At 33.2% G+C, this 14,204-nt stretch overlaps 1 protein-coding gene across 3 annotated transcripts in view; it reads right to left on the minus strand.

Annotated features, from left to right (window-relative positions):
* The window catches only part of Bili (FERM domain-containing protein 8 Bili), a 49,636-nt gene extending 36,415 nt beyond the window's left edge, over positions 1-13,221 (minus strand). For all 3 annotated transcript variants that reach the window (XM_067268043.1, XM_067268046.1, XM_067268045.1), the window contains exons 1-5: positions 13,094-13,221; positions 9,656-9,778; positions 4,536-4,730; positions 4,291-4,464; positions 282-383 (exon numbers count right to left, since the gene is read on the minus strand). In XM_067268043.1, the coding sequence (XP_067124144.1) occupies positions 282-383; positions 4,291-4,464; positions 4,536-4,730; positions 9,656-9,770 (586 nt within the window). In that variant the 5' untranslated portion in view covers positions 9,771-9,778; positions 13,094-13,221. The remainder of the gene's footprint in view (positions 1-281; positions 384-4,290; positions 4,465-4,535; positions 4,731-9,655; positions 9,779-13,093) is intronic.
* Positions 13,222-14,204: the final 983 nt, after the last annotated feature.

Below are 14,204 nucleotides of genomic sequence, written 5' to 3' on the forward strand. Positions count from 1 at the left end.
TTGTTCTAGTTTTTTTAAGAAGTTAGTCTCTTCTTTATCAATTTTCACATGTAATATAAGTACTGTATATCAAACATCCCAAAGCCTGATAAATATATATAGATAACCAAACAATCACCTTAAATATATAATATATATTGCTCACACAATTGTATTGCATCCCTGTTTAGACTACAGATGTAAGGTCAACCAACAATATCAATTTAAAAACGTTTTATTGATAACATTTCTTTAATTAAGTTAGAAAATTGATGATATTAAATGAAATTAAGCATACTTGCCCATTTCAATTTTTTGACCATTAGCTGTAGTATACTTCCTCAGCAATTCTGTCCACTGTTGACGAATACAAAACGGTTTTTGATGAGGTTTCAATTGTAATTCTGAAAAACGATTTATATTTTAAAAATATAAATTACAATGTTATAACATTATTTTCAATACTGAATTTAGTATTAGAATATTTTAATTCCATTACTTCATAATTAATTTTGTATTAAAGATAACGTTATGACAGCTTTATGACTGTTGTTTGTACAACAGAAACATTATAATTTTTGATTACAGTGGAACCTCGCTTAACAAGCACCAGTGGTGAGCCGTCATTGGAAGTGCCACTTCCCTTGTGTTTTCTAAAATATAAATTTTCATATTTTAACGTAGTTTGAATTAATTAAAATTAATATTTTATTATAATTGCATTATGTATCTTATTACAAATTTCTATACTACATGTGAAATAAACGATAAGATTGCTATTGTATATTCTAATATCAGTGACAGAATAGAAGCGCTGTATTGTCGAAACCGGGTCAGCCTCCAAGCAGCCAGATTATAAGCATTGGCGCATGCGCTTTACAGAGTACCAACCTCACATGGTTTAGCTGGTGGAAGCTACACATGTATAACGCTTCCAATGTTTCTATCCAGGACCGGTTCTGGGCTGTTAGCTGCCTTCACCCGATTATGTGAATCATAAGTACATTTATAACTTAACCCAACCATTAGGAATTTACTGGTATGTTTTTATGATAGTTCTGTATAGTTGACAAAAGTTAAAAAAAAATCCATTAAAATATTTGATATTTTTATTTGCTCTCCCATCTTATATTACTTACGGATTTCAACGTTAAACCATTGATATTACAATTTCGTATATCCCATCTATAAAGGGATGTAGAAAAAAACATGTACAATTCTTGTACAATGTTAAAAAATTAATTGTTACTTTGGCAGCATCATTTACAACTAAATTTAATGAATGAGGTACAAAAAAGCTCCAGAATTTCTTTTCCTTAAATTTACAATTTGTGTGTCCGTTGACATAAAAATTTGTTTTTCCACTTTTTTCCCAAGACTACAAATATTCAGGTACAAAGTAACTGGTTTTGACTTATTTCTACTTAAGAAGAAATTAAATAATTAAGAGATTAGGGAATTGAGGACATAAATAAAATCCTGCTGAAAGAGCTGGAATTTTACTTAAACAAAAGCTTAATCCAACCAATCTCTAGCCGAGTACAGTGGGGACTGATTTCTTCGTAATATTAGATAATAAAGACAGAAATTTTTCCAGTTCAATGAGAGTGACTAAAAAGTTGTAAATTTTGGAAATTTTCATGGAAACTGGTCCTAAAACAAATTAATTAGAAAACAAATGATGGACAATCTACTTAGTATTAAGTTTAACATATTTAGATTTTTATAGCTATCGTGAGAAACGTTTAAAATTTACAACAACCCTGTCGCGTCCTTTGAGGTACACTAGTGATGCGACATTGGCCAGTACCGGCACCCTTGGGATTTAGCATGCACACACTGCACACCTACCTGGACCATCTCCAATTCTATTTATTAGCCACTCATATCAAGCTATTTGACTAAGTGGATTGTTTTAAAATTTAATAAGTAAAGAATATTTTATGTTAATTTTATGTACGTTTCTTTATAAAGCTACATTTAATTATAATTTTCTTTAACAGTATATTAATACAATTGAACAATATATTGTACCAGGTATGTGTATCCACCGCACATTTTATTTCATCGAGTAAGTTTTTTTAATTTTAGCCCTTATATCGTGGCTAGCAATTCAGAATGTAATTGCGATATTAAAAATACATTTAGAGAAGTCTACAGTTTTTACTGGCTTATCAAACAAATGAATAGGAATGGACCCTAGACCAGGGATAGGCAACCTTTCTCTATGTAAGGGCCACATTTTAAGACTTTTGAACTGATGGGAGCCACATACAAGAGAAAGAGAAAAAAAATTGTTGGTAAATCAGAATTATTTATTCATATATAATGGGCAGTCAAATGAAAACAAGACAGATGGGAAAAAGTATGTAAACTGTTTATTATTTCAAAAGTAATCACCATAACTGTTAATACATTTATCCCACTGTGAGAAAAGATGGTCAATGCCTTCATGGAATAATGTTTGCGGTTGCCTACAGAACCATGATTGTACCCAGGCATGCATCTCTTCATCTGAAGCAAATTGACGGCCATGAATGTCTTTCTTCAGGGCTCCAAAAATATGGAAATCACATGGGGAGAAATCGGGACTGTATGGAAGACGTGTAGAGGCTTTCCAGTGAAACTTGAAGCGTGCCATCAAGTCCAAATGCCCAGGAATGTTGATAGACTGCATCATTCCGTTGCAGGATAATGCCCGCCCACATGTTGCCAAGGTTGTTTCGACTACGCTTCAGAAGTTTCACTGGGAAGCCCTTATACAATCTCCATACAGTCCCAATCTCTCCCCATCGATTTCTACATTTTTAGAGCCCTGAAGAAAGACATTCGTGGCCATCTGTCGATTTGCTTTGGACGAAGAGATGCACACCTGGGTACAATCATGGTTCTGTAGGCAACCGCAAACATTATTCCATGAAGGCATTGACCATCTTTTCTCACAGTGGGATAAATGTATTAACAGTTATGGTGATTACTTTTAAAATAATAAACAGTTTACTTACTTTTTCCCATCTGTCTCGTTTTCATTTGAATGCCCCTAATAATTATAAATTAGCATAGGTATACTTAATTTAGATTCTGGAACTGATGTAAACATAATATATTGGAAATATTTGATTAGGCTAAATATTCGTCACTGCTAGTTTTAAATTAGTTTCGATGTGTCTGTTAGCCAGTTTCTTGTTTTAATTTTTACTAAATTCATTGCAGGAAAAACTATTCACATACTAAGTTGTAAAAATAACATTTGAATTTTTGCTGCATACTTCCTTAAGCTGGGAAATTGATATATTCCTTCACATTTTATGCGTCTAGGACTGCAAAATATATGAATGCAGGCAGCATGCGACCTGAGGGCCACAGGTTGCCCATCCCCGCCCTAGGCCATCATGATGCGCAATTAAGTGATTGCCCCTGGAAATCGGCTTCTTACAGACACACAGCTATCCTGTCATCAAATGTGACGGCATGCCACTGACAAGCACCTTGCACAACGAGTATTTCGCATAATGAGCAAAACAAATTGTAAAAGTTTACCTCACTTAATGAGTGTGTTTCGTATAACAAGTGATGAGGAGAGGGAAAGTCCCAAATTGTGCACATGCGGAGGGTCCATCAGTCTGTGTCTAGCACTCGTTCCACTATCATCTTAGTGTCGCTTGTGATCGCATATTTTTCCAAACTTGCGTTCATGCACATTACTTATAAACATCAACAACCATAGCCCGTTATATTATAAATACGCCAAACGATATGCCAAATTCTTGGGTCATTAAATTTAATGACCAATTCCAAATTAAATTTTAGAAATGTCCGAATTAAAAATTAACTATTTATAATTATTAAATTTAATATGAGATGGAATCATAACTGCCTACCTCTAGTCAAATTAATTAATTTTTAATATTTAATTATAGCATTCACATAACCCAAGAATTTGGCATATTGTTTGGAGTGTTCAAACATGTTAGCTGTGATTTTTTTTTTTTTGTTTCTGCAAATCGAATTCTCATTCCTGGATGGTTCATTCTACGCTAGAAGAAAAGATGATGATGATGATGATTCACGCTTCTTAACAGTGTATATTGTACAATTTTTTTTAAATAAACGTTATACATAAAACATTTGAGAATTTTTTCGGCGTGGAACACATGATTGTATTTTACATTATTTTCTATGGGAAAAATTATTTTGCTTAACAAGTGTTTTGCATTACGTGTAAGACTCTGAAACCAATTAAGCTTGTTAAGCGAGATTCCACTGTATTTATATAAATGGCAAATTTTCCATCAAATTAATAAATTTTACCTAAAAGAGGAGACGTGATCCATAATGAAAATATTTCTCTTGCTTTTACTGGAAGTCCAACTTCTTGATCATCTTCAAAAATTACATCTAATAAATTCTGTGCAGTCACTTGTTGTATTCTTTCAACGTCTAAGCAGAGTCCAACTTTGTTCATTAGGAAAACACAAACTTGTCCTTAATAAAATAAGCATGTTATAGCTGTGTACGTATTAATATAACCAAAGAGTATTAAATAGTAGCATTACTTTTGTTCTGTGTTCTGCTACTTCCATCATTCCATTCCGAAGAACTGCTGCTGGATGGGTAGCACGAGTGAAAAGAACGGTTAACAGAAGGTTGATGAGGAATGTGCTCGGTGTGTAATGATCTGTAACTGGATGCAAGTCTGTGTGGTGTATCGCATTCTGATAACCTTGATTCGTCTGATTGTCTCATATGCCCTAAAATAATACAAAATATTTCACAAAGATAAAAATTACAATTCCTGTATATTAAATGTTTATCAAATAGTTTTGAAATGTTTCATCTAAAAATTGTGATTTCACAATCTTATAAAAAGAAATAAAAATAGTTTAAGTCAAAAAATTTAATTTGTTCATTGGCAAAAATTTTTAAGCTCCCCTTTCATCTGCTCGAAAATAAAAATAAAAACAAATACAGGTGGCCCTCGACTTTTACACATAATTGGTTCCCGAAAGTGTGCGCGAATGTTGAATGTTCGAAAGTAGAGGGATCTAAAAAAATATGCACCAAAAACTGTTTTAAAGTATTTGTTTATCAGTATGTATATATAATGACGTTAATGAGGCATTTTAAGTGCTTTCAAGTGTATTCTTTATAAAGTTGTTGAGAGTTAGTTGAATACCACTCTTTCTTTTCTTTTCTTGATAAAGATTTCTATAACATGCCGTGTCTTTTGGAAACAATCTTTGAAGATATATTTCCACAATTTTGAACGTATTCCTTAATTTTACTCTTATTTTTCAAAATTGAACATATCGTAGATCTGTTTACATCATACAAATGTCCAATTGAAGCAAAATATTCACCGTTTTCAGAATGTTTAATTATTGCTATCTTTGTCTCAATCATATGAAGTTTATGAGTCCTTAATTTCTTTTTGTTCATATCAACACTGCAGTTTCTCCATTTCTCACTCATGTTTATCAATTTATAAGGACTAAATACTTAAACATAAACAAATAAATTGGCAAAACATACAACACATTGACGCACGCCCTAATGCAAGGACTGAAACTGTTTTGACCTCTTGCTCCAAACAATACAGTAGTGATTCTGGAAGTCCGCTATTGTAAAAAGTAATGTGTGTCCGAGAACATAGAGCAAGCTACCGCACTTTGTAGTGTGTGAGTGTTCTGCATGGAAGCAAACTTTTTCATTATCGACAAAAATATTTAAAAAGTTGAATTTTTAAAAATGTGCAAAAGTAGAATGTGTAAAGTCAAGGGCCTCCTGTACACTGGAAAGAATAATGACATTCACATTCACTCAAATTGCAAACAATTGAATTCAGTGATATAACTAATTTTCAGGTCATCTGCAAAAGTATTTCAGGATCCATCAATTTCAGAAAAATGGAAAGCATAACTTTTTGTTCAATATAAAACAGATTATCAAAAAATTTACTTGATAACGAGCAGTTATTTATTGTGACGACATCAGAATGCCAGGCTGCAATTTTTAATCATATTTTTAATTTATTTAATTTAAAATGTCCTTCAAAAGTACCTGAGAATTTGAGAAATGCCTTTATGGTCTCAAAGTTGCTGATGGGAAAATCCCTACTTATACCTCCTAGTGTGGGACTTGGTGCCTCCGGTGAAGGATGGGCAATGTTGGTAAGATGGCTAACATAGGAGGGGACCGAACAGAAGTCGGGATAAACTTCCAACTTCATTCTTGCGATGAAGAAGGGCAATCTCTTGTCCTAGGGGTAAGAAATTGCTCCTTAAGGCAGATGAACTATTTACTTATAGTCAACAGTATGGGAATGTGGAAGGCAATGGAAAACCACCACATTATTTTCTTCCTAGTTATAGTATGTCATCTTTTTCTATATACTATAGTATAGTATATAGAAAAAGATGACAGTATTAAAGAAGACTTTTATCAACATATAAGTGATGTTTTAAAATATACAAAGAAAAATGAAATTTCAGTTATTATGGGAGATTTTAAGGCAAAGATTGAGAAAAGAAGAGTTGATAATTTAGTGGGAAACTTTGGACTGGGAACCCGTAATGACAAGGGAGACAGATTATTACTACGTTTATAACAATTCCCAAAAAAGATAATGCAAAAAATTGTGGTGATTATAGAACTATAAGCCTAATGAGTCATGTTTTAAAAATAATTCATACAAGAATACATAAAAAATGTGAAGAAGATTTAAGTAACACACAGTTTGGGTTTAGAAAATCTTATGGAACAAGAGAAGCTCTTTTTGCTTATAGAGTGTTGGTAGAAAGAAGTTTAGAGGTTAACAAGGATATATACGCCTGTTTTATAGACTATGAGAAAGCATTTGATAGAATTCTGCATGATAAATTAATAGATATACTTAGGAAGAAAAGAATTGTAAATTATAATAAATCTTTACTGGGAACAAAAAGCCAACATCTTAATTAATTCTGAGTTATCTGAACAAATAGAAATAAAAAGAGGAGTAAGGCAAGGATGTATTTTATCACCTTTACTTTTTAATATTTATTCAGATGAAATTTTTAAAGAAGCTTTAGAAGATATGGAACACATTGGAATTGTGATAAATGGGATGAATGTAAATAATATACGTTATGCTGATGATACAGTGGTTTTAGCAGAAAATATAAATGATTTGGAAGTATTAATGGAAAATATTAATTCAATAAGTAAATTCTACAGACTTCAAATGAATTATAAGAAAACAAAATTACTTATTTCATGCAAGAAAAATATAGATAAAGTAACGTTGCAGATACAAAACAGAACAATTGATAAGAGTTTCATCAATTAAGTATTTGGGAACTAACATACAGGAAGATGGTAGATGCATTAAAGAAATTAAATCTAGAATAGAAAATGTGAGGGGTACTTTTATCAAAATGCAGAAATTTTTCAAATGCAATGTTTTTAATTTAAATCTTAAAGTTAGAATGTTAAGGTGCTATGTGATGTCAGTTTTATTTTATGGAGTAGAAACGTGGACCTTAGATGAAAATATGTTAAACGGACTTGAAGCATTCGAAATGTGGTTATATAGAAGAATTTTAAAAATATCTTGGACAGATAGAATAACAAATGATGAAGTTTTGGAAAGAATGGGGAAAGAAAAAGAAGTTTTAAATATAGTTGAAAGAAGAAAAACGGAGTATTTTGGCCTCGTCATCCGAGGAAGTAAATATGTAATTCTGAGAAATATTTTGGAAGAAAAAATCTATGGAAAGAAAAGCCGAGGAAGGAGAAGGAAAAGTTGGTTAGGTAATATATGTGAATGGAAAAATAAGAAAGCAGAAGAACTCACACGTGAAGCACAATTGAGATTGTTGTAATAATACTAATCCTACATTCAGAAATAAATACGGAACCAGAAGAAGAAGAAGAATTTAAAATATATTCTGTGTACCTCAAATTAGTAGTGACTTGTCCCTTTACATCATACTTTTTCTTTAACGATAGAGTTGTGCCAGCCATCTATCTAACACCTGTTGAGAGGAAATTTTTGAATCAAAATAATGTGACTTCCGGCTTGCGTCGGAAGTTTGCATATAGTTAATTGGGGCCTTCTTAAGCTTTCCATGTCTGGTCTTGGCTTTCATCTATCTAACTTTGTTCTCGAGATTAATGAAAGAGAGACAGATAATGAACAGATGATGGTAGAAATTTATAGATTTATAGGTCTACAATTTTTTCAAATTGCAGCCCAATAATATATGTCGTCATCAAAATATTCGTATAAACTTTTAGCATGTAGTCCTTGTAGCCCCGAAGTCCCTTGCATTTCAGGATTCTGCAGAACATGAACATGACTTTGAACAAATTTAATTATGTGACTTCATTTAGTGCAGGATTCACTATATTTCAGCTTATAATTCAATTAATGCATAATGAATCACTATAATGCAGTCTATAATGTATGAAAATACTTGTAATTATAATTTTCATATGAATCATGATTAGGGCTTATTCAAGTAGTGTAGTAGCTTTCTTAAACACATTAAACAGAATATTCCTGTATACGGTACTCTCTCAGTTAACATGCATCCATGGGGATTGACCATGCTGGATAAATGTAGTATGTGCTGGATGTAGTAAATGCTGGATAAATGTAATTTCTAGTTGCTTGAGAATTATTATTAAAAATAGGCCCATCTAATATTACACCCCATACTATACCATAAACTCTGTATTGACTTGATATTAATATTGAAATACAGTAGTTAGAACCAAATTGAGGCAAAGTTAAGTCCGGATTTCAGGGCCTCGGAACTGTGTTATGTTAACACAGTTCCGAGGCCCTGAAATCCAGAGACCTAGCGAGCCAGGCACAATCAGCAAAGATTCTTCAAAAACTGCAGTCCAAAAGCCACAACATATGCAAGTGGGCAATAATACATCTGCTGCAAAGTGGAAACAAAAGACATATAATTTACAGGTATCTTATGCAGTACTGTTTGTATAACTTTGATATCATTACAAATTTCTCACTGCACAGTAATTGTTCACATGTAGATATACTTAACCATAAAAAAACAACTGTAAGACTACAGATATTTAATTTACCTATTAGATATAATCAAAATATTTATTAAAGCTAACTGTTATTGAAACTATTCCAACATTTGTTTTTAAATATCTTGTCAAGTAGACCTAATGAAGATGATGTAGAAGAATCAGTTTTTCTGCAGGGGGTCAGTTAGCAGTAAGCAATTTTTACAAATTTGTCAGGAGTCCCAAACAAGAGCAGATCTGAGAGTAAGCTACTGTCCCAGTTCCAAATTGGACCATTGTAGACCTAGAGAATCCCTTAAAAAGGAGTCGTTTTTGTCTGGATTTTAACAGTGAAGCTTCGACCGGACTTCAAAAAGAATAGTTTTTCATCCAGACCAGTAGAAACAGAACACTATAGACTAATCCGCTGGTACGATCCAGGTAGAAAATAAAAAACTGTCCATCAAACTCAGGTAGAGGTGTCTTCTGACAAACCAGTCACGTTTTCTTAAGCAGAAGAAAAAATCATGCAATTAAGACTGTTCAAAATGGATCTATTTGTGAACTTTACTTACTTCTTCCTCTTTAACTACAATTAAGGCTGAGTAATGGCAAGCAACATGATACTAATGCTATAAAAAAATAAAATTATTACCTGCTATACTCGACGCATCAGATGAACAAGAATATTCCACTGGAATAACAGTAACATAACTATGAGGAGAATAGTCATAATAAGGTTCTCGTTTTATTCCTGATATATCTTGCATCTCGCTAACTACAATATTACAATTAAAAAAAAACAAAATCAGTTATTTCTTCAAATAAATAAACTCAAATTTCAAGTCAATTAACAATTTCTGAATTTGTAACACTAAATCTAAATTATTTACAGTAATAACTGAAAAGCAATCAAGTAAATAGCAGTTACAATGTAATGTAATTGTAATTGCTCAACACTGCTTATTCATCAAATTTCTCAACATTAAAAGATATTAAATTTAAAAATTATCTAGTCATTAGTGAGTAGCAAAATCGTATTTTATTGAGGAGCTAAATTAAAATCTAACAAGTCTTGAGTTCTTTAAAGCCTGTTAAATAATCATCAGATTACTTAATGAAGAATAATCTAAACTCAAAATTACAACACTAACCAGTTCATGTACTAAAAGTACGGTGATTGGTTAACTTGTAGCTCTTGATCCTCGGTTGCAAATATGGCTGCAAAAGTATTCACTTTTAATGTTCTAATTTTGATCAAGAAGTACGATAAGCCAAGTAGTTCAACAGGAATCAGAACACATTTGATTTTAATTTATATCTACAATAAAACAGGACCTTACTAATTATAGAAATTGGAGATTAGTCTTGACTTTACATTTAGCTATTATTTGATTATAATTAAAGACCGTCCATTAATTACATGTACAGTTCAAGAGGGAAGGGTCATGAAAAGTACACCACTGTACATGATGGAAAATGAGGGTCAAGGCACTGTCTATGTAGATTTATTTTAGTGTTATTAGCAGTAAATTTGTTTTTATAAGCCTACTTACTAGTTATGAATAAATTTTCAGTTAGAGAATATTTGCAGAACTATTTTTACATAATTTATTTGCTGTCAGGTGTCTACAAACAGTTGTACACATAATTAAAGAGAAGGAAAGTATTGTTTCTCTTCTCTACCTTCACTTAAAAAAGTACATCATTGTAAGCAGCAGGAGGAAGATCAAAAGTGGCTCAAAAAGCATACACATAATTAATGGATAGCCCTTTACAGATATTGAGATATTTATAAATATACTTTTTAAATGGCCTACAAAAGTTTTGCATAAAATACATAAACAACTGTGACTTTTCTACAAGTTAAAAAACTGATAATTTTTATAGAGACATTTACCATATGACATCCGATCTATAAAATATTTTTGACCGTAAAAATACTACATAATTTTATGCAAAATATGTGCACAAAAATTTTGCATAATTTGCTTAATTATAAGCACTATACGTAGAACAAATATCTAGCAAGTTTCTTGCTGGATATTTGTTCTATATTTTCTGTATGTAGTGCTTATTTACATATATTCAGTTTAAATAGTTAAATTTTTTCTATATTTTATATGCAATTCTATAGATTAAATTATGAATCTTTTCACTTAAAATTATCAGATATATCCAGCCTATTACAGCTATTATTTGCATTATGGGGGTATTATTAATGAAAAGAATATCTGCAAAATGCAATTAATAGTATTAATAATTTTTGATTAAGAAAAATATAGCATGATACGAGTTAAGGAAAGGATGTCTACTGCTTTTTTAATTACAGACGCTCCTCGACTTATAGTATTTCGCATATACGACTGATGCGAGTGAAGTGGAAGCATGGAAAAATAATTAGAATTTGAATTCAAGCTGCTCTACCGATGCATTAATGAACTTTCTTCAGACTTTTTTAATATATACCATCTTATATCTTCTTGTGATTTACAGTATACCCATTATGTCCACAAATCTCCTTGGCGTGTCTGTTGCTGCTGATGAAGAGAAGAAGGCTGTTACTCTCAACAAAAATACTGTGCTTAGATATTATCTAAGCATGGCATTTATGGTGACTGGGTTTGGGCCATCGCAATCGACGATAGCCCAAACTCACATTACGTACTATATAACCTTACATATAGTTCGATTTTTATTTTCAACTTACAATATGTTTCAAAAAACATATTGTAAAACCCCATAAGTCAAGGCGAGACTGTACTTGGGGGATAATTAGGTAAAATGTAACAAGTGATTCCAGAGCAATTTGAGTCAGAAATGGGCACTTTTATACAAACCAGTACCACTGCCTATTCTCCACACTCCACATCAGTCAAGGCTCACCTCAACCTCTGCTACATATGTAGTCACATGCCGAGGTGCAACCAACAGCGAGTGCCTCGGCACACAGGTGGAAACAAACCTCTCAACTGTAGAACATCGAGTACTCCACAAACAGTCAAACAAGTTACTCAAAGTAGGCATAGTCACGGGTGCTAGACGGAAACACAGATGCTAACCTCGGGGAAAAACATGCAAAAGCACCCTTCCCCCGTTCCGAATCGCACCACTCGTCACATTTCACCTACTTACCAATAGTACTATACTGTACTATAGATTGCACCCTATGGAATTTTGGGACTTTGAGTATATATTTGAACTCAGGGGACCGAGACGAGTTCAACGGTACCCTACTTTTGGACCAGAGACAAAAAATAAGAAAGTCATCATACTTTTTTAATGCTATCATGCAGACAACACCATAGTTGCTAGTACTGCTATCTTGCGGTAAAGTCTGCAAACCACGATGTCGGACTACGGTCATTTCCCGGAGGGATAGATTAGGTTTGTCGGACAAGCCGCGATAGCAACGCATAGTACTAGCCAACTGCGTGCGATAGTGAGTGTGTCGGTGGCCGAGTGGCCATAGGCCCCGAGGTGGAGGAGCGCGAGGGTGTGGGAAAAGGACTTAACTCCAACTGCAGACGATCCGTGTGCTCGTGAATCAACATCTGCCTTTGTTGAAGCTATATATGGCTGACTTGTGGACTGCCTGTTAAACATGTGATAGGCTTAGTGGAGAGAGCAATGCGATATTCCCGATCATCATGCAATCGCCGGAAAGAAGTATGATAACTTTCTTATTTTTCGCCTCCGGTCCAAAAGTAGGGTATCGTTGAACTCGTCTCGGTCCCGAGTTCAAATATATACTCAAAGTCACGAAATTCCATAGGGTGCAATCTATAGTATCCCCAAAAAAACAGTACACATCCTTTCCTTAACTCGCCTCTATAGCTTTTTGTCAAGAGTATTATTGATTCTATTATTTGGCAGGTTTCTTGAGAATTTCTGTTTTATGCAATTTCTCCAGAAACTTGTCACAAAAATATAGAAGAGAAGTTAGAAATTATTTTTAGATCGTTGGATGCGATCATTTATTTATATAAGCATGCATATACAGACAGACAAACAGACAATCTAAAATTAACTTCTACCAGATATGGTTCTAGATTTAATGCTTAAAAAAAAAGTAATTCATAATTCGCTTTACCTAATTTATTTTTGGTTTATCCGTTTTTTAAATATTTGAAATACTTTAAAACATTTTTTTAAAAGTTAAGAAATTGATTTGTTTTCAAATCAAGAAGTCAGTCATTGCACTCACGTTATTTACATTTCGGTTTCGGATGAAGTGTTGCCAGCTGGAAAATTTTCTAGTTTTTTTTTTTGCAGTTATTTATCGTATTACTTTTTTTTTAACAAAATAGAAACTGCTAAAAATATATTCAGCGGACTAACTTCTGTGCCAAATTCCAAATGTAAATGTAATAAATTTTAATCAATGCGCAATCAAAATTATCGATTTTAACGAGTTTCGCATTCGCTTATCGGCTAATGATAACATTATGAGCGATAACAGATAATAGATGTTTGTCATTCGATCCTATTGATCTTTGGAACTAAGCAGACAAACACGAACAGTAACAAAAAAACTTTATTAAAAAGGTGAGAACTGTCACCGACATCCTCGACCAACACCCAGGCAAAAACCCGCGAACTTTTTCGCGCCACCTTTACACGTTGCCACCCAACTCTCGTTGGCAAGTGTTGCCAGGCAGTGTTCGGGATCTCTGGCGCTGGCGGCCACAGATGTTTACGTATGTGAGGTCTAACGGGGGAGTAGGGAATAACTTTATGATCACCGATCACTTAATCAGTAAACTTGTGAAACAAGTCCTCGGTTGTCAAAACAAAATGGCCTTCTTAAAGAAGTAACGAGTGATTTTTGGAGGGACTTATATTAAGTGATAAAAATGGCGGAGACGTAAGATTGTAATATCTTATCTCCTGACGTCAGGGACCTGACACCAGGTGATCAATCTTATATTACGCGGGTCACCACGCGAAAAGTCGCGTGCGTCGTATGAGCGTCGAGAGGATCAAGTGAATGTCGAACGGGAGTGTTATCGAAAAGACGAGTCATGCATTTAACAAACAAACAAATTTAATATGATCAAAATAAATGGAAGTTACAATAAACTGATATACAATTATGATTAACATATACACCAAACAAATCTAGGCCTAATATGTAGAACTATCTTAGATTCTAACCTAACTCGAGGATGGAGTTTCTATACGCGTGAGAGAGATTTACATCG

The sequence above is a fragment of the Centruroides vittatus genome, unplaced genomic scaffold (genome assembly GCF_030686945.1).
Source record: "Centruroides vittatus isolate TY-2023 unplaced genomic scaffold, ASM3068694v2 contig_3129, whole genome shotgun sequence".
NCBI lineage: Eukaryota > Metazoa > Arthropoda > Arachnida > Scorpiones > Buthidae > Centruroides > Centruroides vittatus.